The sequence below is a fragment of the Delphinus delphis genome, chromosome 16 (assembly GCF_949987515.2).
Source record: "Delphinus delphis chromosome 16, mDelDel1.2, whole genome shotgun sequence".
NCBI classification, from domain to species: Eukaryota; Metazoa; Chordata; class Mammalia; order Artiodactyla; family Delphinidae; genus Delphinus; species Delphinus delphis.
This window is the reverse complement of record NC_082698.1, coordinates 28,397,433-28,423,053: the sequence shown is the minus strand read 5'-3', so window position 1 is coordinate 28,423,053 and position 25,621 is coordinate 28,397,433. Positions and strand designations below refer to the sequence as shown.

The window sequence follows — 25,621 nt, the reverse complement described above, 5'->3', positions numbered from 1 at the left end:
AGGCTAAGTGGAAGGTCAAGTTGAGGTTGTTTGTGAGAAGAGAGTTTAACCATTAACTCAGGTTTTCTGTTCTTTCTTGCAGGAAGCAGTTGGCTATCTTGGCTGATCTAGTGAAAGATTTACCTCTGGAGTTTGACTTCCTCTTTTCTCAGTCTCAGGCAGAAGTGATCTCTGGGAAGCAGGAAGGTATTGGGCCTTGAGGAGTAAAAGCTTGCACTTGGGGTTTGTAGTTTTGGGGTGGAGTTGAATGCATGTTCTCATGTAGCCCAAATGTGGCCTGTATGATGAATTATGTTTCAATTTCTTGAAAAACAGAAAATCTTTTGTTTTCTAGTTGCAGTTCACATAAAGGAAAAGATTCACCTTTTTCAATCTCAGTATTGCCTTTTTCAGTCCTAAAATTCCCGTTTGGTTTTACTCCATTTCTTTGCTGAGACTCTATCTTTCCATTCATTGGAAGACTGCTCTTATTTCCTGGCTGTATAGCTGCTTTATTTGATAATTCCAACACCTGTGTCATCTCAGGGTCGGCATCTTTTCCCTTGAGATTGGAAAGGTTGAGATTTTCCTAGTTCTTTGTATGACAAGTCTTTTTTTTTTTTTTTTTGGTACACGGGCCTCTCACTGTTGTGGCCTCTCCTGTTGTGGAGCACAGGCTCCGGACGCGCAGGCTCAGCGGCCATGGCTCACAGGCCCAGCCGCTCTGCGGCATGTGGGATCTTCCCGGACCGGGGCACGAACCCGTGTCCCCTGCATCGGCAGGCGGACTCTCAACCACTGCGCCACCAGGGAAGCCCTGACAAGTCATTTTATATTGTATCCTGGATATTTTGAATATTACATTGTTAGACCCTGGGTCTTGTTTCTATCATAAAGAGAATGTTAATTTTTGTCTTAGCAGACTGGTTAGGTTCAAGCCTTAAGTTCTGACCTGGCTGCTGTGGGCTGTGATTCTGCTGATTCATTTTTCAAAGCTTTGGCACGGCTATTTGGATTTGTCCCATGTGTGTGCCAGCCAGTGGCCCGTCTGAACCTGGGCACAGCCCATACAAATGTGTTGACTAGCCAGTATGTCAGTTCTCAAAAGCTTTGATATGTTGTTTAGGGTCAGATCATGCATGTGAGCCCAGGAGTTCCTACACCAGTTTATTCCCCACTCTCCACAGTCTCCCCAATACTTTCTGGTTCCCTGAGGTTCACTTTCATGGTCCTTAGGTCAGAAAGCCAGGGATTTAATTTGCCCACTCTGCCATGCATTTCCCATGACTGCATCTATATCCAAGGCTAAGTGGTAGAGGACAGAGGGAGAAAAAAAGAGCAATAGGGATTTGCCCCAGCTCTTGAGGCTGTAGCTCCTCTGGTCAGAAAGAAGGATTCACATCTCTCAGAGGTTTAGGCATCTACCCAGTCTCTGCCTCTGCTGTTGCAGGATTGCCTGGGGTAGGAGAGAACAGAATTTTTAAAAAAGCAAGGAATTTCTTGCCACTCTTTCTGAACCTTTGGAGTCCCCTTTTCTGATCCTTGGACCACAAAGCAAGGTCTTGAAGTTCTTTCTGTCCACATCTGGTGTGTACTTTTGTATTTCAAGCTGATTTTGAGTCCAGGCCAGGCAGTATCTGAGGGGGAAGAATGGGAAACTCACTGTGGTTTTGGTGGTCCTTTAAAGTCTGATCTCTGTCCCAGTGTGCCCTCTATCAGAGTTCTCAGAAAGCTGCTCCAAATATTCTATCCAGAGTTTATACTTGTAGTCAGTGGGGAGACAGGGTGAATGTGCTTGCCCAGAACTACAACTCCAAGATTTTTATCTTTTAACGTTTATTTTTATACATTAATTCCTATTCATTGTAAGAAATTTAGAAAATGCAAATAATTTTAAAAGGGAAAAACATCACAAGATAAAAGATTTTAAATTCATACACTGAGAGTGTGGAATAAAATACGGTTATCACTTTTTTTCCAAGAAAAGGAGGAAAAGAGCAGCCCTGGGAGAGGTATATACATGCTATAGCAGTAGAGAATTAAGCAAGGGCTTTTATATTTCTTACTTAGGGGTTTATGCATGGATTGGAATCAACTTTGTTTTGGGAAGATTCGACCATGAGGATGGTGAGTAGTATTGTCTTCTTATGACAGTTCTAAGGGCTGAAGGTTTATGTGATAACCTATCAGTAGCATGTAAGTGCTAATTTTGAGTTTTCTTTCTTTTTTTTCTTTTTTTTTCAAAACTTAAGATGCTTCATTTCCCAGTCCTAATTTGCTTTCTTTTATTTCTTTTTAACTTTTTAATATGGAAAGTTTCAGGCATTCACATAAGTAGAGTAATTCATAAAATGAACCTCCATGAACCCATTACCTAGTCTCAACAGTTATTAACAATTTGCCATTGTTTTGTTCCCACACTCCTTCCATACAACACAGGTTTTTTTCCCTACTGGATTTTTTTTTTAATATCTTTATTGGAGTATAATTGCTTTACAATGTTGTGTTATTTTCTGCTGTAACCCTACTGGATTTTTAAAAGCAAACACCACACATAATCACTTTGTCTTCATGTACTTCAGTAATACCTCTAATAGATAAGGAGTTTCAAAACAAACCAACAAAAATATCCACAGTTCCATTTTTATTTGATTTTTTTTTTTAAATTGTTTTGCTGCACCATGCCATGCAGCTTGTGGGATCTTAGTTCCCCAACCAGGCATTGAACCTGGGCCCTCAGCAGTGAAAGCGTGGAGTCTTAACCACTGGACAGACAGGGAATTCCCCCTCAGTTCCATTTTTAAACTTAACAAAGTTAACAATTCCTAATATCATGTATTGATAACAACCATCTCATACCCAGGTAGAGAGTTCCCCGATTGTATCAAGAATATTTATTTGTAGTTGTCTTGTTCAGATCAGAATCTGAACATAGATCACAAATTACATTTGATTGATAGGTCTCTTTTAATCTATAACAGTTAACCTTCCCCCCAAACTCTTTTTTCCAAATCATTCAACAAACAACAACAACAACAAAAACCCAACAACCAAAAAACAACCAAAATGGGGTCACTTGATGGAATGAATTTGCCACATTCTGGCTTTGGTTGACTGAATCTTTGTGGGATCTTTAACATGTTTTTCCTCCCCTCCCCCGCTTTTGTTCTGTAAACTGGAGGTTAGGTATAGAAGCTTGATTAGATTCAGTTCTTTTGGCAAGAATAAATCATAGGTGGTGCTGTTTCCTGCTGTATCACATCAGGAGTTTTGTAATATCTGGTTGTCTTACTTTTAGTCATGTTAAGACTGAACAGGTGTTCAGGGTTCAGGTATTGTCAGTCTGATCTGATCTGTTATAAAAATTTTCTATCCACTTTTCACCTAATGGTTATAGCAGCCAATTGTGATCATTACTTAGATTTGTTTTCTCATTAGAGGTTGCAGAATGGTGATTTTTCTAATTCTGTCATTCTTTCTGCATTTAACAGTTAGGATTTTTATATAATGGAATTTTCTTCATTGGCCATTTGGTTATCCTGAAATATAGTTCCTACGGGAAAAACAGAATGAACCCTTGATTCTTTGCTTTTATTTATCAAGTTTTTGAATAATGAGCTGGTGTCCTAGCAACTTCCGAAGGTAACCAGTGAATTTTTTTTTTCAGTATCCTTATGAACTTGCGGATTTTAATTTATTTGATTCATTGCAGTCCATCACATCATTATTCTTTTTGGTGCTCAAATTTTACCATCATTGGCCGGTAGGAGCACATTTAAGTTGGCTCTTGTGCCCTTTTAACATGATCCCGGTAGTCTTTTCTGTTTCCCTGGCATATTGGCATACGATGGTATTCTATGCTCATCTTGTATTTTTTCTACTATTAGACCCCAGCATCAGCCATTTTTTTTTAAGGAGCCCTTGTTTCTTTTAGTGGAAAATGATGTTTAGAGATTGTGGTCTAGACAACAGCGGTGCTCATTGCTCCTGGATTCTCATCGCTTCTAGGCCTTTTCAGTGGACAGAGCTAGGAAATTGTATTTTTTTAAAAAGAAAAATAAATCATGATCTCATAGTGATAGTTCTGATTCATATTTAAGATTATAAGATTATTGTTTAATTTCTTTCATTTTATATTAAAATCAAATCCTTTTTCTCTTATGCTGAATATTTGTTCCTAAAGCTGTTTACATAAACATTTATTTAACTTTATTTCATAATATATGTTTAATTGTTTAAAAATAATAATACCAATAATGTATTACCAATAAAACTACTGGAATGCAGTTTATTTGTTTCTTTTGTCATTAAGATATATTCTACAAGAGATACATAGTCAAAATACCATGTTTTAAGTCACTTAAAGTAATTCTTTGTATAATATATAGTTGGTACAGTTAGATTAATTTATCTCAGTTTGCTTTCAATTTTTTAAGGGATTTCTGGTTTTTTTTCCCTTTAAACTTAATTTTGGCTTTTAATTACTAGACCCCTTCTGTTCTCTTATTTATTTCAGAATCAGATGCCGAGGCTCCCCAGGAATTGGCAACAGGACGCAGAAGGACAGTAGGGATACTGGATATGGGAGGAGCCTCTCTCCAAATTGCTTATGAAGTTCCTACCTCAACTTCTGTCCTTTCTCCACAACAGGTATTTTACCTTTTGGGGGAATTCAGTGGCTAGGAATGCCAGTCTTTGAGAAGGAAGGGCACTATGTTTGGACTTAGACCAAATGGCCTGGGTCCAAATGTTGGTTCAGATCATTGCTAGCTTGTGTTATCTTGGGTTGGTTACCTCTCTGAGCCTCAGTTTCCTCGTGTGTAAAAAGAGCATAATAATAGTATCTACTTCATAAAGTTGTGAGGATGAAATAATACCACGTGTATAAAGCACTTAGCAAGCTGCCCAGCACGTAATAACGTTTAATACATTGTAGCAATTATAACTATACTACTTATCTGGAAGAGTTGCCTAAGGATTAAACATGATAATATAAATCCTGGAGTACAGTATTTATTACATACTTGTTAATTAAACGTTATTCCCTTTCCTTTACTGATGATTCCATCCTTGTGCTTCTGTTATTCCTTACCTGACTAGAATGTAAAAATGTATTTTGAGGGAGAAGTTTCATCATACAGAGGAAAAAGAAATAAAACATTTTTTAGCACCTAGTATGTGCAAGAAATAAGACATGTTACACTGCCCCCCAAAGCTTATAATCTATCAGTGGAGACAGCCTGTGATAACAGGCAGACCATGACAGTGTTGTAATTTGATCTAAACCAGGGTTTCTCATCATTGGCACTATTGGCATTTGGGGCTGAATAAGTCTTTGTTGTGGAGGGCTGTTCTGTGTGTTACATGATGTTCAGCAGCATCCCTGGCCTCTATCAGGTGCAGCAACGCCCGTACTTCCCCCAAACTCCCAGTTTTGACAATTAAAAGTGTCTTCAGACATTGCCAGATGCCCTTGGGGGTGCAAAATCACCTCTGGTTGAGAACCTTGGGTCTAAACAGAGAGCCACAGCAATGTGGGGACTGGCAGGGTCAACCCCATTTGCAAAGGCTTGAATAGGAGCCTTCCATGCTGCCTTCGTGGAAAGTAAGGTATTTACCTGGGCCTTGGATGATAGCAGGCTTTTGCATAGTGGAGGTTGAGGGAAGGCCATCTGCATGGAGGTGACAGTATGCACAAAGGCACAGAAAACAGCAAAGAGCCCAGAATGTCCAGGTAATGATGAATAGCCTGTTGCAGTATGGGATTTTCAAGTGTGGTAGTAGGGAAGGCTGGGAAGATAAGATGAAGTTAGATCATAAGCAGTCTTGGGTGCCATGCTAGGGGATTTGGCTTTTTTATCTGTAGACAGTGGGGAACCAGCAAAGGTTTTTGAGTAGGGCAGTCATATGGGCCTAAGTTTCATCATCTGTGAAATAATTAAACTCTGAAGGTCCCCAGCTCTGAATTTTGTGACTATATGTTAATTGTGTGACTGAGTTCCAATCTATTTTTTTTTCTTTTTTTTTTTTAAAGTGAAAGCTTTGCTTATCTGCGGGTGCCTGACTTACATCCTCCCCTATGTGACAGAGGATGTCACAAGCCTGCATCTGACATTAATTAATTAATTTATTTTTGCTGTGTTGGGTCTTTGTTTCTGTGCAAGGGCTTTCTCTAGTTGTGGCAAGCGGGGGCCACTCTTTATCGCGGTGCACGGGCCTCTCACTATCGCGGCCTCTCTTGTTGCGGAGCACGGGCTCCAGACGCACAGGCTCAGTAGTTGTGGCTCATGGGCCTAGGTGCTCCGCGGCATGTGGGATCCTCCTAGACCAGGGCTCGAACCCGTGTCCCCTGCATTAGCAGGCAGATTCTCAACCACTGCGCCACCAGGGAAGCCCCCCAATCTATTTTTTAAGAAAATAATTTTGGTGTCAGGAGAAAAAACTGTAGGTTGGGGAACCTTGGGTGAGAAGTGCTAAAGAGCTAAACTAGACAGTGTAAGTGGAAATGGAAGGGAGGGGACAGATTTCAAGGGATATTTTGGAGTAAAAAAACAGTGTAACATGGTGATGTGGGTAGGGCAGGAAGGGATGGCCAGATGCTGAGGGTCCAGTTTAGGTAACTGGAAGGGTGAAGAACCCAGTCACTGAGAGAGAGAGACCACGGGGGAAAGGGCAGGGTTGATGCTAAGCACACAGGTATGGTTTGGGTGAGAGTATCTTTCTGGTCTCTAGCTCTGAAGTCCTATCACCAAGCAGTTCAATTTTGGGTGTGTTGAAAATGTGGGTTTGGCATTCAGAAGAGATTGTCTGTGGTGGGGTTGCAGATTTGGGGAACTAGGTTATGAGACTGTTTAGTCTATATTTGTTAGTATGTATTCAGCAGGTAAAATGAAGGCATGGTTCTGATACTAAGGAATAAGTGACAGGTGGCATTGAGCCTTAAAGTCTTAAACAAATGGCTTTTTGTGTGTGTGCAGACTTAGAAAGCAACACTGGTATAGAAAGTATATTTGCAAGCAACAAGTTAGATGTGTACATAGCAATATAATGGATCTTTGTGCTTAGTAAAGAAAGGAAAGAAACAAAGAGACATAACACAATAGCACTTTAAACATTTTAAATAATCCTAAATATCTAATTTTTTGTACCGTTCACAAAGTTGTGCAATCACCACTGTCAAATTCCAGAACATTTCATCACCTCAAAAAGAAGCCCCGGGCTTCCCTGGTGGCGCAGTGGTTGAGAGTCCACCTGCCGATGCAGGGGACACGGGTTTGTGCCCCGGTCCGGGAAGATCCCACATGCCGCGGAGTAGCTGGGCCCGTGAGCCATGGCCGCTGAGCCTGTGCGTCTGGAGCCTGTGCTCCGCAACGGGAGAGGCCACAACAGTGAGAGGCCCGCGTACCGCAAAAAAAAAAAAAAAAAAAAAAAAAGAAGAAGCCCCATATTCATTAGCAGTTACTCACCATTCCCCTCTCCCCAGCCCTGACAACCATTAATCTTTCTGTCCCTATGGATTTGCCTATGGAACCATAAAATATGTGGCCTTTTATGTCAGGCTTCTTTCATTTAGCAAAAGTTTTCAAGGCTTATCCATGTTGTAGCAGATATCAGTACTTTATTCCCTTTTTGGCTGAATAACATTCCATTGTGTGACCATGACACATTTTGTTTATCCATTCATCAGCTGATGGACATTTAGGTTGTTTCCAGTTTTTGGCTATTATGGATAGCGCTGCTATGAACACTCATGTACACATTTTTGTGTAGACATGTTTTCAGTTTTCTTGAGTATATACCTAGGAGTGGAATTGCTGGGCACAGTAGCATTTTCAGAAATTTAAAATAAATACATTCAAAACAATCCCATTTTGCAACAATACATACAAACAAATACTACATATTAAGCACATTAGAATGATTGCCTGTGGCAAGAGCCAGAATGGCAGTGAGTATGAGGATAAAAGGAAGTAAATAAATAAAATAAAAGTGGGGCTTTGCCATGATAGTGTGCCATGAACTGAGGAATATGACTAATTCAACCTCTGTACCTGAAGTCAAAAAAAAAACAAAAACAGAGGTACAATAAAATTGAACTTTTCTAATCCTCAAATCTGTCACAGGGAATATTAAGGCATCTTAAATAGTTTTAGAAAAAGCCATAGAATAGATCTCATGATGATCTCTCAAATTCCTTAAATTTATTTTTGTCAAAGGATTTTTTTTTTCTTTTTGGACACACCAGGCTTCTGCCTCAAAAAACTAGGGGGACACACCAAGCTTCTGCCTCAAAAAACTATGTGTCTCCGGATTTTTTTTTTGATTATAAAAATAGTACATTCCCATTTTGGAGAATTGGAAAATCAGAAAAGTACACGCCAGATAATGACATCATCTGTAATGATTCTACCTTCTGTCTAACTACAGAAAGTATTTTAGTCTCTAATTTGTTATTTAGTCTCTGATTTGTTCCTTTTTGTGTAGTCTTGTCATTTTATGTCTTTGTTTAAAATAATGCTGTGAGGATGAAAGAATGCTACAAGACGTTTTAAAGAGTAGTCATAGCAGATGAAATCTAGTGTATTAGCAATGTCACACCTTTCTAGAAGTCAACCAAAAGTAAAGTTCCCTTTACATCGTATTACAGGAAGAAGCTGCGAAGATCTTGCTGGCCGAGTTCAACCTGGGCTGTGATGTGCAACACACTGAACATGTGTATAGGGTTTACGTCACAACCTTTCTGGGATTCGGGGGCAACTTTGCCCGGCAGCGCTATGAAGACCTTGTGATGAATGAAACTCTTAACAAAAACAGGTATGTTTGACATGGGATCTGTGATTCTGAAATAGAATGTTGTCAGGCTGCAGATATTAGGAAAAAATGGTTACATCCTACTAGATAGATACGTCCTTGCTTCCTCCTTTCTGACCACCCCTGCCAATGGGGTAGCATCTTTTAGAGACCCTCTATTAGTAGTCCCACTTGATCTGCTTGAGAGTGCCTTCTAATCTTTGTTATTAAGACTCAAAAATGTACAGTGGCTTATTGTGGTGACTTCTTGCTGTGCCCATCTTCAGACATGGTATCACAGGATGAGTGAGATCAATTAAGTCACCAATTTAAGTTGTGCAGTGCAATGTAGCTACTGGAAGTTCATTCTATCAACACGTGGAAGTGTGCAGGACATGTTTTCTGAATTACAGTGGAGTTGCATCTTACGTGGGACTTAAGGTTCCATAGTGTGCATAAAAGATTAAAAGTATCTTAATCAAAATTAGCCTTTAAAATAGTAGTTAAAATTAGCCTTTAAAATATTCTCTTTAAGTCCAGAATAGACATTTTTTCCTCTAGCATTGGACAGACCACTGATTCTTCATTGTGTACCAGATGAAGTATTTAGACCATAATGTACAAATAGTTGTGGGTTTTTTAGCATTTAAAATTATTTTTATCATTATGCACATTAAAGGAAAGCATAATACAGAGCAGAGTTCTTTTCCACCATAAAACTATTTACCCCCATTTGTTTAGCTGGAAACAGTGGCTTGAAGAGCTACTGGTTTATCCCATTTGTAATAATTTCTCTACAGTAGTCAATTGCCTTATATTGGGAGCATGTTAAAGAAAATATTGTCTCATAAGTCTTTTTTGTTTTTCTGAGTCTAAACTCCTAAGAGTTCAAGGTGCTTTGGGAGAATCCTGTTATCTGGATGATTGATGAATGCATTAAAACCAAGCAGTGTGTTTGTATTCTGAAAGTACTCTTAAATCCATACAAATGTTGCTTGGGTTATGGAGTTCAGATCACTCCTGCTGACACTATGGCATCTGAAGAACAATTACTATGAAAGTTTCACACCAACTTTAGCCACTGTGCTTCCTCTTCCATTTCCTTCCTTTGTTGTTTTGCTGCTCTTTTATCTCTGTATCATGTTTTTTGCTGCCTCGGAAGAGGCTGCATCATCTTCTTCTCATGCATTGGTATTTTTTTTTACCATGTATCTAAGTTACCTAGTTCAGAAGATTGATTACTCATCTTGTGTATCTACTAATCTATAGAGAAACCTGTGCTTCCTGGGATGTTAAAACTTAATGTTTCTCTCTTTTTAATAATTTTCTGAGTTTTCCTTATAGGTGGTGTCACATCTTTAAAGTAGGTTCCACTTGTTCCAAAGCATTTTGTTGTGTTGCCACATTCCCATTCCCTCCTTCAGTCTCTACACTTGTGGGTGCATCTTCATCCCAGGAAGTCCACTCTTCAACATTTGTCTTAGGAACTCATGAGTAATTAACTGTAGTTGGCCAAGTTATTTGGTCTCTACTTAATTTCCATCTTTGGCCAGATCTGCGTATTAATCTCTTTAGGAATGAGAATACTGTTGCTAGACAAGTACAGACTTTAATTAATCAGAGCTGTGTGATGGCCATGATGGGAATCAAAACCTGCCCCTCCCTTCCCCCTCAGAGCTGGGCATGTACTCGGTCACTTTTGCCACCTATCGCCACTGCACCACTGCCATGGTCCCTGCCTCAGGACACTCCTCAGCCCTTCCCACTTCACCTCCTCCCAGTTGTTTTTTTAAACATTAGAATTGCGCTCAGAATGGTGAGATCTTTTCACTTTTAAGAGGCAAATGGGAATGAAGACCAGAGGGAGAACAGCAGATTCACATCTCCAATTTCACTATACATTGGGAAATATACATGTTGACTAAAAGGTTGAACAAAATCACTGCCATATTTCTTTCTTTTTCTAAATTGAATTTGCATAATTTAAATGTTCACGTGACACAACTACGTGGTAACACTCCATCCTTGTTTTTAGGGGTGTCATGTAGAAAGATAACAAGATATCTGGGAAGCATCTTAGAGGAGGCTGAGTACAGTAGTGATGTGTTTTGTTTGTTCTTGTGATTGTGACAGGTTGCTGGGCCAGAAGACAGGTCTGAGTCCTGACAATCCATTTCTCGATCCCTGCCTGCCTGTGGGACTCACAGATGTGGTGGAAAGGAACAGCCAGGTCCTTCATGTCCGAGGAAGAGGGGACTGGGTGGCTTGTGGGGCCATGCTGAGCCCCCTGTTGGCTCGCTCCAGCACCAGCCAGGCCTCACTGAACGGCATCTACCAGTCACCCATTGACTTCAACAACAGCGAGTTCTACGGTTTCTCCGAGTTCTTTTACTGTACAGAGGATGTGTTACGCATCGGTGGCCGCTACCACGGGCCAACGTTTGCCAAGGCTGCTCAGGTAAATTATTAATAATAAAGTGACTCATCCTGGCAGCAGCCATTTATTGTACGCCTGACTTTGTACCAGATGCCGTGTGAAGGGCTTTGCATGCATGATCTCACTAGATTCTTGGCAGGAGCCCTGTGAGCCCTCATTTTACAGATGAGGAGGTGGACTTCGAGAAGTTAAGGAACCTGCTGTGCTATACTGCCTTCTAATTAATTAAGCTTAGGTTTCCACGGGTGTCCTATTACCCAAATTAATCACCCAGGTCTAATATTGTCATGGTGGTTAATGGTTTTTCCTCCAGCTTTCCAATACTCTTAATTACTGTTTGTGGCCAAAAGTGTCATCTCCAGGTATTTTTCCCTTACTGGTTGTTCCCAGGTGTAATGTGCTTTTGGAGATGATGTCACACAGGTGGGCAAGTGCACTTTCATTTTCTTGCCTTGAGTTTTAAGGATGGTATAAGGTCACTTAGAATATTAAAAAGATGTTGCAAAAAGCAATGATAGTGCATTTAAATTGCAGAAGAAGTAAACATGCACTTAGAGCACATTTAGGACTTAAGCATCTTATAGGTTTAAAACATTAGTTATTTGGACAGGTAAAAGTTTAGCTAGCTTTCTACAGTGTCTGCTTTAATTTGGATTCATCTCTTTTTAATTTTTGTATATCTGTCTCTCTTTTTTTTTTTTTTTTTTTTTGCGGTACGCGGGCCTCTTTCTGCTGTGGCCTCTCCCGTTGCGGAGCACGGGCTCCGGATGCACAGGCTCAGCAGCCATGGCTCACGGGCCCAGCCGAACCGTGGCACGTGGGATCCTCCTGGACCGGGGCACGAACCTGTGTCCCCTGCATTGGCAGGCGGACTCTCAACCACTGCGCCACCAGGGAAGCCCTATCTGTTTCTTTTATCAGAAAAATTTATGGGGAGATCTGTCCTCTCTTATATTTTTTATTCTTTCCCTTCTGCTTTCTTAGAATTCTCTAAGGTTCGCTTGGTATAAGGCTTCCAAAAGGAATAATATCTGCAGTGTTTGTACTATTCTGTTCTCTAAAGGCAGTCTCTAAGAAATATTGAGGAAAACCTGGTTTGTATTTGCCCTTGCCTCTAGGAATACCCTCATATTCCCTTTCCTTTCCAGCGTCCCCTAAGCGTCCATAGCCTGAATCTTTCTCTCATTTTAAAACTTCCTCAAATCCTATTCTCTTGAACATCAAAGGGCTCAAGTTATTACTTGCCCAAACTGCTAGTGGCTTAATATGTTTTCTTTCCTAGGTAAAAGATGATTTCGTTCACCCTTTTTTTTTTTTAACTTTGACTCAACTGTTATCGTCCCAGTGACACCTTCCTTGGCCATCCTATACAAAATTGCAGGCCTCCCCAATATTACCTATTTCCCTTTCCTGCTTTATTTTTCCCATGAGCACTTACATCATCTAACCCACTCTGTGTATGTATGTGTATATGTATGTATGTATGCATGTATATTTGGTTATTGTCTGTCCCCCACCACTAGAAAGTAAGCTTCGTAAGGAGCGAAATTTTTGTCTGTTTTATTCACTGCTGGATCCCCCTGGCACCTAGAATATCACCTGGCATACAGTAGACATGCAGGAAATGTTAGTTCACTGAACAAACCAAAGGAATGATTCCTTTGGTGAGAATTACAACACAGAGGCAGGCCAGTGATAGATCTTTTTGTTTTTAATATAAATTTATTTTATTTATTTTATTTTTGGCTGCATTGGGTCTTCATTGCTGCAAGCGGGCTTTCTCTAGTTGCGGCGAGCAGGGGCTACTCTTCGTTGCGGTGCGCGGGCTTCTCATTGCGGTGGCTTCTCTTGTTGCAGAGCACAGGCTCTAGGCACGCAGGCTTCAGTAGTTGTGGCACACGGGCTCAGTAGTTGTGGCTCACGGGCTCTAGAGTGCAGGCTCAGTAGTTGTGGTGCACGGGCTTAGTTGCTCCACGGCGTGTGGGATCTTTCCGGACCAAGGCTTGAACCTGTGTTCCCTGCATTGGCAGGCGGAGTCTTAACCACTGTGCCACCAGGGAAGTCCCAGTGATAGATCTTTGATCATTTTCTGTTCTATCTGTTTGACCTACTCATGTCAGTCCTACATAGGATAGAATGAAGCTCTGTTTGGCTTTTGATGTTGCTACTCCTGGTCCTAACCTTACCCATATCTGAAGCCTAAGAGGCTCAGGAGCCATGTCAGGCAGGCTTCGTAGTGAATGTGGAGGCAATAGGAATAAAAAGGACTATTCCCAGGTAACTCAAGTCACTCAGTGGCCTGAGTTCAGGGACTTGCCTTGCCCAGGACCTGGCACTGTGTTTGGTGAATGAATATGCCATTTCTGTTTTCCTTTGTCAACTAGTATCCCACAAGTAACTTTAGAAACGGAACAGCTATGACTGTGGCGGATTTACAGTTTGCTTCCCATTTCATGTTGCACCATTTCTCTGTGGTTGTTCCAGGATTACTGTGGCATGGCTTGGTCAGTACTCACTCAGAGATTCAAGAATGGCCTCTTTTCATCACATGCAGATGAGCATCGACTCAAGTAAGTAACTTCCTTTTCTCCCTTAGATGTGGCCTTAAAATGTATGAACGGGACTTCCTTGGTGGTGCAGTGGTTAAGAATCCGCCTGCCAATGCAGGGGACGTGGGTTCGAGCCCTGGTCCGGAAAGATCCCACATGACACGGAGCAACTAAGCCTGTGCACCACAGCTACTGAGCCTGCGCCCTAAAGCCTGCGAGCCACAACTACTGAGCCCGTGCACCACAACTACTGAAGCCCACGCACCCTAGAGCCTGCGCGCCACAGCTACTGAGCCCACACGCTGCAACTACTGAAGCCCATGCACTCTAGGACCCGCCTGTCACAACTATTGAGCCCCCGTGCTACAGCTACTGAAGCCTATGTGCCTAGAGCCCGTGCTCCACAACAAGAAAAGCCACCACAATGAGAAGCCCAAGCACCGTGACAAAGAGTAGACCCTGCTTGCCGCAACTAGAGAAAGGCTGTGCGCAGCAATGAAGATGCAACACAGCCAAAAAAATAAAATAAAATTAAATTTTTTAAAAAAGTGTATGAACAATGAATGAAAGAGAACGAGTGATAGTACAGATTGGATTTTATGTTGAAGGAGAATTTGGTTATTTCAGATTTTGATTTTCTGAAGGGTAGAGGCCAAAATAGTGAGCTTATTTTAGTGAAGCCAAGGGAAACTGGTGGTTACCAAAAAGTGTTCTCTCCAAGTGGTTTTAAATCAAAAGTGGTGGTCTTTTTATTTTTAAATTTTTATTAAAATATCAAACATGCAGAAAAGTAGAAAGAACAGTAACAGAAACCCACGTGTAACTGTCACCCAGCTTCAACACATATCAATATTTTGCCAGTTTGGTTCATCAGTCCTCCCATTTTGTAAATGTTTTAGTTAAAAAAAATTTAAACATAAACAAAAATAGAACAGTTTAATGAACTCTTGAATGTCTGTCACCCAGCTTCTCTCCTAATAGCTGTCAGCTTCCAGCCCTCTTGTTTCATCTGTTTTCCCACCCCACAATTCAGTCATTTTGAAGCAAATCCAAAACATCATATTTGTAGATATTTCAGCATTCTCCCTGAAGATAAGAGCTGTTAGAAAAAAAAGAAAGAAAAAGAAAAGTAAAACGTACTCACAATAGTGTTGTTACATTGCATAGAGGTGTTCTTCCCTTTTGTGGTAAACGTTAACATAAAGGAGGCTCAGATTTGGCTCCACCTAGAGGTGAGGAAGGTGAAACGGGGAAAGAGAGGTCTTTTTGACATCTAGTGGGAATATGCAGAAAGCATTTGAATTCTTTTTTTTTTTTCCTTCTTTTTTTAAAAAAAATTTATTTTTATTTTTGGCTGCATTGGGTCTTCGTTGCTGCGTGCGGGCTCTCTCTAGTTGCGGCGTGCGGGGGCTACTCTTCGTTGCGGTGCGCAGGCTTCTCATTGCGGTGGCTTCCCTTATTGTGGAGCACAGGCTCTAGGCGTGCGGGCTTCAGTAGTTGTGGCACACAGGCTCAGTAGTTGTGGCTTGCAGGCTCTAGAGCACAGGCTCAGTAGTTGTGGCGCACAGGCTTAGCTGCTCCGCGGCATGTGGGATCTTCCCGGACCAGGGCTCAAACCCACGTCCTCTGCGTTGGCAGGCGGAGTCTTAACCACTGCACCACCAGGGAAGTCCCTCTTTTCCTTCTTTAAAAAAAATTAATTATTTTTTGTCACACAGATATCAGTGTTTTAAGTCAGCTTGGATGTACCAAGTTCTTCATGAAGGATTCCACTTTCCCTATGACTACCCAAATCTGCAGACAGCCCAACTGGTGTATGACCGAGAGGTTCAGTGGACACTGGGAGCCATTTTATATAAAACACGCTTCTTACCACTCAGGTAAAGGGGACTGACCAAGCTGGCATCTTGAACTCAGAGGATGTTAGTTGGTGCCTCAAAATAGGTTTCTTAAGTAAACTCCCCCTCAAAAAAACAAAACAAAAAACCCACCCAAACGCCCCTTATTACTGCCACGTGAAACTACTATTACTTACCAGGCATGTTGAAACAGAAAGAAGTCTGAGAATTATTGGTCTGGAGTATGTTCTTCTTTGCAATTTCAGGAATTCAGTGGGTTTTTTTTGGCCGTGCCACGTGGCTTGTGAGATCTTAGTTCCCTGACCAGGGATTGAACCCACGGCCTCGGCAGTGAAACCGCCAAGTCCTAACCACTGGACCGCCAGGGAGTTCCCAGGAATTCAGTTTTGTTTATCTACAACAAATCAATCTTTAGAATTGAGCTCTTACTAACAACTTCTAAGATATTGACTGATGAACTAAAGTTACTCTGGAACTATCTCTATCTGACTAGAGGACTGGGATATGTTGTTCCTATACAGCAATCTTTCCTAATGGGTAGAGTCACTCTAGAGATCATGTCATTGACTTGGAAGGCTTTTTGGTGGGCCAGAATTAGAACAAAGGACCTGAGATGCTTTTAGGGGATGTCTTGCTCTTATGTACCATAAGATATTTGGGATAATTTTTAGGTGCTCTCTCCTCTGGACTATTTTAAATAAACTAAGATGAACTCTTAATCTTTGGTGCCTGTTTCTTTAAACTCAGTATAGAAGCCAGGTGGGTGAGAGAAGTGGGGAACTGGAGAGTATGTGCCCCAAACAAAAGGCTGATTACATCATGCAAAAGTGCTGTCCCAGCATCTGCCAGCTCTCCTTTGTCGAGAAGCCAGAAACCCATATTTTATATGTGGTCTTTCTGTTTGGAGATTCACATTTTTAAAAAACACTGCAGGTCAAACAGAATGAAAATGGATCTGGTATCTGGACCATGAGAGAAGGGCTTCTGTTCTAGACAGATCACTGCACTTAGGTTTACATGTCTATTTTTTCTTCGGTTTATAATACAATTGATTAAGTGACAGCTTTCTCTAGATAAATCCTAAATCCTCAGGAAGCACAGCAACTTTTTTTTTAAGATTTAGATATACTCTGATTTCTTGATTAGATTCAGGGGCCACCCTACTCATTCGCACCATATTTACAAACTGTGTAGGCCAGGGTGGTATGGGGTCACTGTTAAGACTTATTTGACAGGTGACCAGTCTTGTCTTACTGTTCATTTCTTTGGCTTCTAATTTTGCCTCCAGATTCTAGAGGGGGTAGGCCTGTGAGGCTCCCTCTAGGCCGGGGAAAGGAAGGTACAGAAGGAATCACACACACCAGCTCTGGGCCTGGGGACATGCTTCAGCTTTGCTTGCTCTGTGGAGCTGGTATTATAGCATGTTTACATGGATGGAGTAAATGGGTAAAACCTCTGGGCCTTTTAAATTGGCATAAATATTTCTCTCCTAAACTAACATTTCTTTCCACCTTCTTCCTTAGGGAGCTACGGCAGGAAGGTTCCCGACAAGCCCATGGTAGCTGGTTCCGTCTCTCCTTTGTGTACAACCACTATCTTTTCTTCGCCTGTATCCTGGTGGTGCTACTGGCCATCATCCTGTACCTTCTGCGGCTACGCCGAATTCACCACCGACAAAGTCGAGCCTCAACCCCACTGGACTTACTGTGGATCGAGGAGGTGGTGCCCATGATTGGGGTACAGGTTGGGCCATGAGGCTGGACAGGTTCTAGGGGAACTCAAGTATTCAGAATTGCTGCCCATTGAATTCCACCACTTTCTGGTACTGGCCTCAGATGCTGCTTTGCCTGACTTTGTGGATATTTGGCCTTGAAATTTCTACTTTAATACCTACTTTAATTCATTCTCAATATCCAGGTCCTCTTCTCTGAGAGAAGCTGTAATTTAGTCTGTGAAGAACTAAATGAGAGATTGGTGCTAACAAAGGGAACCAACTTTAGTCCAATTGAAGCATGCTTCTACTCCTTTATCTGAGTGATTTGGTGTGCTCCTGGGATCTAGACTTTTCTCCCCTTGCTTAAAGCTTGAAGTTTGGCATTGGGCACACTGGAAGTCTGGTTGAAACCAAACTTGGAGCATCTGATTCAAAGCCGAAGACATTCTAGCAAGTGCAGCAGCCCCTTCTTTCTCTGTAACAGAGATATCACTTATGTGGAGATCCACAGCCTTTAATAGGGATCCAAGATCTTTGCAGTTCAGCGGAACAAATAAGAATTTCCAGGCAACCAAAATAACACAGCTTCTTTGCTTACTCGACAAAGAAGCCATTGTGCGTGTGGTCCAAGATCCCCGACATACTGTTGCTGATGTTAGTTCGTGATTTTAAAAGGTTAGAACCCTTTCTAAATGAATGGTCCATTGACGATTTTAACAATGTGTTATCTGATGCCTGGTAAGACCAGGATAGAAAATTTTTCCATGTCTATGTGCCTCACAGGCTGTTTGGGCATTAATTTTTCTTTTTGAACCTTAAGTGTGCTTGTAGGGTTGGAGAGACTATGATGGGAATTGGAGACCTAGATTTTTCTGGTTTCAGGTCACTGTCCTCTAGGCCTATTTTTATGAGTCCTTATGTGGGAAGATTCAAAAAAAAAGAGTTCCTGTATTTCACTGTTAAGATCAATATGTATTTTGGGTAGGGATGCATTTGGATTGTTTTTAAAGAAGGAAAGAACAGTATCAGGAGAGTAGACAAAGGCCATAAATCCAAGCTCTTATTTATTAATGTTTTTCTGAGAAACAGACGTTCTCTCAGTTTGACTCTTGGAATATTTGAAAAGAAGCAAATCCCAAACTTTGGAATAAACAGATAAATCTGTTAATAATCTACCTGGCAACTTTCAGAATATTTTTAAAGAGATTTCTCAGTCATAAACAGCATTTCCATTAATGGGGAGAGAGGAAAAGCCATAGTAATTACAGTTTTATCTCCTACCCTTCAGGAGCTTTGCTTTTTCTCTGCATTTAGCCTTCAGATTGCACAAGGATTTCTTTTTCATCCCCGTGGAACCTTCTTTATACGTTAATAACCATTCCTCTATGTAGCCTTAAATGTCCTGCCCAAGAATATGCTCCCAGAGTTAAAACAGTTTTCTTTTTTGTCAGCTTTGAGTTCTAGAATTACATGAGTAGGGGAAAGGTCCTTGACTTCAAAGGGAAAAGAAAGTGGAATTCTTAAAAAATAAATTCCATACTGGGAGCAGAAAGGAATTAAGTGCTTCATAAAACCAAGAAAAATAAATCCAAATCCTCCTAGAACTATACTGGGTTGAAAATAAGTATACTGACTCTTGGTTGGTAGGTGAAAAGATCATGAATCTTGAATTGTTTTCAAATTAGATAAAAATGGTTCCAGCAAAGAGTCTTACAGGTTCCTTTGGAAGTACTTTTTACTTTTCATTAGGGCTTATGTCACAGCTTCCTTTAATTTTTAAGATTTCTAAATTGCCTTGATTTCTTTGACTTCTTATCTTTGTACTGTGAGTGACCCCTTGCCTTATGAATGCTGCTTATAAATAATGTCATAATATGTTTTGCTAGCCATTGCCTACTCAGGTAACTCTTTTCCCCTCACCTTGGTTTCCAAATACTATTTTTGGTTTTCTTGTGTGATCTAGTCAAAGATCTCAGAAGCTGCCTAGTTGGCTAACAGTGATCACATCTGCATGCTCAGAATGAAACTGAAGCATGGAGGAGGTGGTGATTAGTCCAGTCTAATTAGCTCAAAAGTTATTCTTCATCCTGGCTATGATAATAGCTACCATTTGCAAAGCACTCATTGTGTACCAGACACATCTTTAAGAATTTTATGTATATTATTTGCTCATCATGATAACCTTTCAGATTATTGTGTTCTTTTTATAGTTGAGAAACTCAGGATACCTGTTTATCATTTTTTCCATATAAATGTATTTCTTAATTTATTTTAATTAGTCTTTGATTTTTTTTTTTTTTTGCGGTACGCGGGCCTCTCACTGTTGTGGCCTCTCCCTTTGCGGAGCACAGGCTCCAGACGCGCAGGCTCAGCGGCCATGGCTCATGGGCCCAGCGGCTCCGCGGCATGTGGGATCTTCCCGGACCGGGGCACGAACCTGTGTCGTATGCGTCGGCAGGCGAACTCTCAACCACTGCGCCACCAGGGAAGCCCTGAATTTTTTTAGTGTTATATCCTTTTATTATTTTAATATTATAGGATCTAGGCTTGTCTACTGCAGTGAGTAAGGCATCTTAGAGTTCCATGGTATAAAAATAAGAAGGACGAATTTTTGTCATACCCCTCAGAAAAACTGAGTATTTGCTCTTGGTTCTGGTTCCTGAGCTTCGTCCATTGCTCCCAATTAAATATTTTAAATCAAATCTCATTAGCTAGAAACAGAAGCCATTTATCCCTTGCTGAGTGCCAGTTATATATATTACTTTCTCAAAATGAAATATTCTTACTTATAGAATCAGACAGTCTATCTTCCCTTTAACCCTGTTTTTGCCCTCAGTTTTAAAAGATTTTTAAAGACTTCTATTTGCATTTCTGCATTTTGAGCGGTTCTCATGTGAAAATAATTATGATTTCATAAAATTCACATTCCACTGGCTCCTTTGAATCTTACCAAGCAGTCTTCCTTATAACAGCAGCAGTGAACCTGAACTGTTTCAGTGCTTTAATTACTGAGATAGGTCACAAATGTCAAAGTCGAGCCAGTGGCTTACAGGAGTGAGGCTTTATTATTCTTTATGTTGGCACATCCCATCACTTTTCTCTGAATTCTTATCATGAGAACATAATAAAAATATGTATAATACCCAATTATTTGGCATTCCATTCACTTAAGTTGCAGTTAATTCTAAGCCAAATTATACCGTCTTTCTCTCTGTACCTTAGCTCCTTGAATTGATTTTCCTTGGTCTAGGAAATTTTAGGCACTTTCCCCCAACCTTGTATTTATTCTTCTAATGTTATCCAAAGTATTCTGCCTCTGCCCTCCTCAGCCTAAGAGCTTTCTTTAACTTCAGAGGCCTTAGGCAGTGATTATTAAAATGTGGTTGAGTCTGCCAAACACTTGCTAAGCTAGTCAGTTTAGGCATTAACACTGATTATCACCTCCATATTTATATTTTTGAGATAGAATAACTTCTCACTGGTATTATCTAGGTGCCCCCCTCACCCCTATTCTCATAGTTTTGTGTTCTGCTTTTTGTCAGGGGTGAAAGACAAGTGGGTGGTGTGATTTAGGGCAAAGAACAGCAGGCTTTGAAACAGCAGATTTGGATTTTAGCCCTGGCTTTGTCATTAAGTAGCTCTGGTACCCCAGGCAAGTCACCTGTCCTGTGGTTCATTTCTCATCTATAAAACAAGATGGCTGGACAAGATGATCTGAGGCCAGTTCCAAAGGGAGAAAAACTGGCCTAAGGAACTGAAGGCAGAGAAGGTAGAGAAGTGATATAGTAGTTTCAAGAAGAGGATTGTGGTCTTTGGTTTAGAAGATCAGGCTGCCCAAAAGAACCAGCGGTCATTTCCTACTTTATCCATAGTCCCTGACATTAAGGTTGGTGGGAATGGACTTTCCAAAAGCAATCATCATACATCAATTTCAGAAAATGAGATTTTTTTTTATGCTACTGACAATTATTTATTGAAATCAGTGCTTAAGAAACTCTACCTGTGAACACTTTGAAATCCCAGTCCAAATCACATTAAAATATTCCATGATTCATACTTCCAACGAATTCAGATTGGTCTGTCCCAGTTTATCCCAACTGGTGAAGTTTTACAAAATAAACATCTTTAGCTTCCTAGAGTTACACTTTTACTTGTTTGACTTACTTGCTGATTTTTGTAATGTGCTTATATGATAAAAAATTCTATGAAAGTGCTAGGACTATTGGTTAGACATTACTTTTTTTTGAGTTTTATTTTATTTATTTTTTTACACAGCAGGTTCTTATTAGTTATCCATTTTATACATATTAGTGTATACATGTCAATCCCAATCTCCCAATTCATCCCCCCCCACCAAATTTCCCCCCTTGGTGTCCATATGTTTGTTCTCTGCATCTGTGTCTCAATTTCTGCCCTGCAAACCAGTTCATCTGTACCATTTTTCTAGTTTCCACATATATGCGTTAATATACCATATTTGTTATTCTCTTTCTAACTTACTTCACTATGTATGACAGTCTCTAGATCCATCCACGTCTCTACAAATGACCCAGTTTTGTTCCTTTTTATGGCTGAGTAATATTCCATTGTATATATGTGCCACATCTTCTTTATCCATTCATCTGTCGATGCGCATTTAGGTTGCGTCCATATCCTGGCTATTGTAAATAGTGCTGCAATGAACATTGGGGTGCATGTGTCTTTTTGAATTATGGATTTCTCTGGGTATATGCCTGGTAGTGGGATTGCTGGGTCATCTGGTAATTCTATTTTTAGTTTTTTAAGAAACGTCCATACTGTTCTCCATAGTGGCTATCTCAATTTACATTCCCACCAACAGTGCAAGAGGGTTCCCTTTTCTCCACAACCTTTCCAGCATTTGTTGTTTGTAGATTTTCTAATGATGCCCATTCTAACTGGTATGAGGTGATTCCTCATTGTAGTTTTTTTTTTTCTTTTTTTTTTTTTTTGCAGTATGCGGGCCTCTCACTGTTGTGGCCTCTCCCGTTGCGGAGCACAGGCTCCGGACGCGCAGGCTCAGCAGCCATGGCTCGTGGGCCTAGCTGCTCCGCGGCATGTGGGATCTTCCCAGACTGGGGCACGAACCCGTGTCCCCTGCATCGGCAGGCAGACTCTCAACCACTGTGCCACCAGGGAAGCCCCGCATTGTAGTTTTGATTTGCATTTCTCTAATAATTAGTGATGATGAGCAGCTTTTCATTTCCTTCTTGGCCATCTGTATGTCTCTTTGGAGAAATGTCTGTTTAGGTCTTCTGCCCATTTCTGGGTTGGGTTGTTTTTTTTTTTTTTTAACTATTGAGCTGCATGAGCTGTTTATATATTTTGGAGATTAATCCTTTGTCTCTTGATTCGTTTGCAAAAATATTTTCTCAGAAATAAATATTTTCTCAAAAATAAATATTTTCTCCCATTCTGAGGGTTTCTTTTCCTCTTGTTTGTAGTTTCCCTTGCTGTGCAAGAACTTGTAAGTTTCATTAGGTCCCATTTGTTTATTTTTGTTTTTATTTCCATTACTCTAGGAGGTGGATCAAAAAAGATCTTGCTGTGATTTATGTCAAAGAGTGTTCTTCCTATGCTTTCCTCTAAGAGTTTTATAGTTTCCAGTCTTACATTTAGGTCTCTAATCCATTTTGAGTTTATTTTTATGTATGGTTTGGGGGAGTGTTTAATTTCATTCTTTTACATGCAGCTGTCCAGTTCTCCCAGCACCACTTATTGAAGAGACTGTCTTTTCTCCATTGTATATCCTTGCCTCCTTTGTCATAGATTAGTTGACCATAGGTGCGTGGGTTTACCTCTGGGCTTTCTATCCTGTTCCATTGATCTATATTTCTGTTTTTGTGCCAGTACCATACTGTCTTGATTACTCTAGCTTTGTAGTATAGTCCGAAGTCTGGGAGCCTGATTCCTCCAGCTCCGTTTTTTTCCCTCAAGACTGCCTTGGCTATTTGGGGTCTTTTGTGTGTCCATACAAATTTTAAGATTTTATGTTCTAGTTCTGTAAAAAAGGCCATTGGTAATTTAATAGGGATTGCATTAATTCTGTAGATTGGTTTGGGTAGTATAGTCATTTTCCCAATATTGATTCTTCCAATCCAAGAACACGGTATATCTCTCCATCTCTTTGTATCATCTTTAATTTCTTTCATCAGTGTCTTATAGTTTTCTGCATACAGGTCTTTTGTCTCCCTGGGTAGGTTTATTCCTAGGTATTTTATTCTTTTTGTTGCAATGGTAAATGGGAGTGTTTCCTTAATTTCTCTTTCAGATTTTTCATCACTAGTGTATAGGAATGCAAAAGATTTCTGTGCATTAATTTTGTATCCTGCAACTTTACCAAATTCATTGATTAACTCTAGTAGTTTTCTGGTGGCATCTTTAGGATTCTCTATGTATAGTATCATGTCATCTGCAAACAGTGACAGTTTTACTTCTTCTTTTCCAATTTGGATTCCTTTTATTTCTTTTTCTTCTCTGATTGCCACAGCTAGGACTTGCAAAACTATGTTGAATACTAGTGGTGAGAGTGGACATCCTTGTCTTTTTCCTGATCTTAGAGGAAATGCTTTCAGGTTTTTACCATTGAGAATTATGTTTGCTGTGGGTTTGTCATATATGGCCTTTATTATGTTGAGGTAGTTTCCCTGTATGCCTACTTTCTGTAGAGCTTTTATCATAAATGGGTGTTGAATTTTTTTTTTTTTTTTTTTTTTTTTTTTGCGGTACGCGGGTCTCTCACTGTTGTGGCCTCTCCCATTGCGGAGCACAGGCTCCAGACGTGCAGGCTCAGCGGCCATCGCTCACGGGTCCAGCCGCTCCATGGCATGTGGGATCTTCCCGGATCAGGGCATGAACCCATGTCCCCTGCATCGGCAGGCGGACTCTCAACCACTGTGCCATCAGGGAAGCCCCCTGGGTGTTGAATTTTTTCAAAAGCTTTTTCTGCATCTATTGAGATGATCATATGGTTTTCATTCTTCAATTTGTTAATATGGTATATCACGTAGATTAATTTGTGTATATTTAAGAATCCTTGCATGTCTGGGTTAAATCCTACTTGGTCATGGTGTATGATCCTTTTAATGTGTTGTAGGATTCTATTTGCTAGTATTTTGTTGAGGATTTCTGCATCTATATTCATCAGTGATATTGGTCTGTAATTTTCTTTTTTTGGAGTATCTTTGCCTGATTTTGGTATCGGCGTGATGGTGGCCTCATAGAATGAGTTTGGGAGTTCCTTCCTCCGAAATTTTTTGGAAGAATTTGAGAAGGATGGGTGTTAGCTCTTCTTTAAATGTTTGATAGAATTCACCTGTGAAGCCATCTGGTCCTGGACTTTTTTTTGTTGGAATATTTTTAATCACAGTTTCAATTTCATTGCCTGTGATTGGTCTATTCATATTTTGTATTTCTTCCTGGTTCAGTCTTGGAAGGTTATACCTTTCTAAGAATTTGTCCATTTCTTCCAGATTGTCCATTTTATTGGCATACGGTTGCTTGTAGTAGTCTCTTAGAATGCTTTGTATTTCTGTGGTGTCTGTTGTAACTTCTATTTCATTTCTAATTTTATTGACTTGAGTCCTTTCCCTCTTTTTCTTGATGAGTCTGGCTAATGGTTTATCAATTTTGTTTATCTTCTCAGAGAAGCAGCTTTTAGTTTTATTGATCTTTGCTATTGTTTTCTTAGTTTCTATTTCATTTATTTCTGCTCTGATCTTTATGATTTCTTTCCTTCTACTAACTTGGGGTTTTGTTCTTCTTCCTCTAGTTCTTTTAGGTATACGGTTAGATTGTTTATTTGACATGTTTGTTGTTTCTTGAGGTAGGATTGTATTGCTATAAACTTCCCTCTTAGAACTGCTTTTGCTGTATCCCATAGGTTTTGGATCATCATGTTTTCATTGTCATTTGTTTCTAAGTATTTTTTGATTTTCTCTTTGATTTCTTCAGTGATCTCTTTGTTATTTAGTAACGTATTGTTTGGCCTCCATGTGTTTGTGCTTTTTACGTTTTTTTCCCTATAATTGATTTCTAATCTCATAGCATTTGGTCACAAAAGATGCTTGATATGATTTCGATTTTCTTAAATTTACTGAGGCTTGATTTGTGACCCAAGATGTGATCAATCCTGGAGAATGTTCTGTGTGCACTTGAGAAGAAAGTGTAATCTGCTGTTTTTGGATGGAATGTCCTATAAATATCAATTCAATCTATCTGGTCTGTTGTATCATTTAAAGCTTTTGTTTCCTTATTAATTTTCTGTCTGGATGAT

At 40.2% G+C, this 25,621-nt stretch overlaps 1 protein-coding gene and 1 pseudogene across 8 annotated transcripts in view; one reads left to right on the top strand and one right to left on the bottom strand.

Moving 5' to 3' along the window:
- Positions 1–23,672, top strand: part of ENTPD7 (ectonucleoside triphosphate diphosphohydrolase 7) — a 139,552-nt gene extending 115,880 nt beyond the window's left edge. For 7 of the 8 annotated variants that reach the window (XM_060034300.1, XM_060034301.1, XM_060034296.1 and 4 more), the window contains 8 exons: positions 83–186; positions 2,050–2,106; positions 4,496–4,629; positions 8,627–8,793; positions 10,903–11,227; positions 13,691–13,776; positions 15,474–15,635; positions 17,138–23,672. In XM_060034300.1, coding sequence (XP_059890283.1) covers positions 83–186; positions 2,050–2,106; positions 4,496–4,629; positions 8,627–8,793; positions 10,903–11,227; positions 13,691–13,776; positions 15,474–15,635; positions 17,138–17,369 — 1,267 coding nt within the window. In that variant the 3' untranslated portion in view covers positions 17,370–23,672. Of the gene's footprint in view, positions 1–82; positions 187–2,049; positions 2,107–4,495; positions 4,630–8,626; positions 8,794–10,902; positions 11,228–13,690; positions 13,777–15,473; positions 15,640–17,137 lie in introns of those variants that run through there. The other variant, XM_060034304.1, reaches the window with a different exon arrangement.
- On the bottom strand, positions 9,844–10,685 carry LOC132439618 (receptor-binding cancer antigen expressed on SiSo cells pseudogene; annotated as a pseudogene).
- Positions 23,673–25,621: the final 1,949 nt, after the last annotated feature.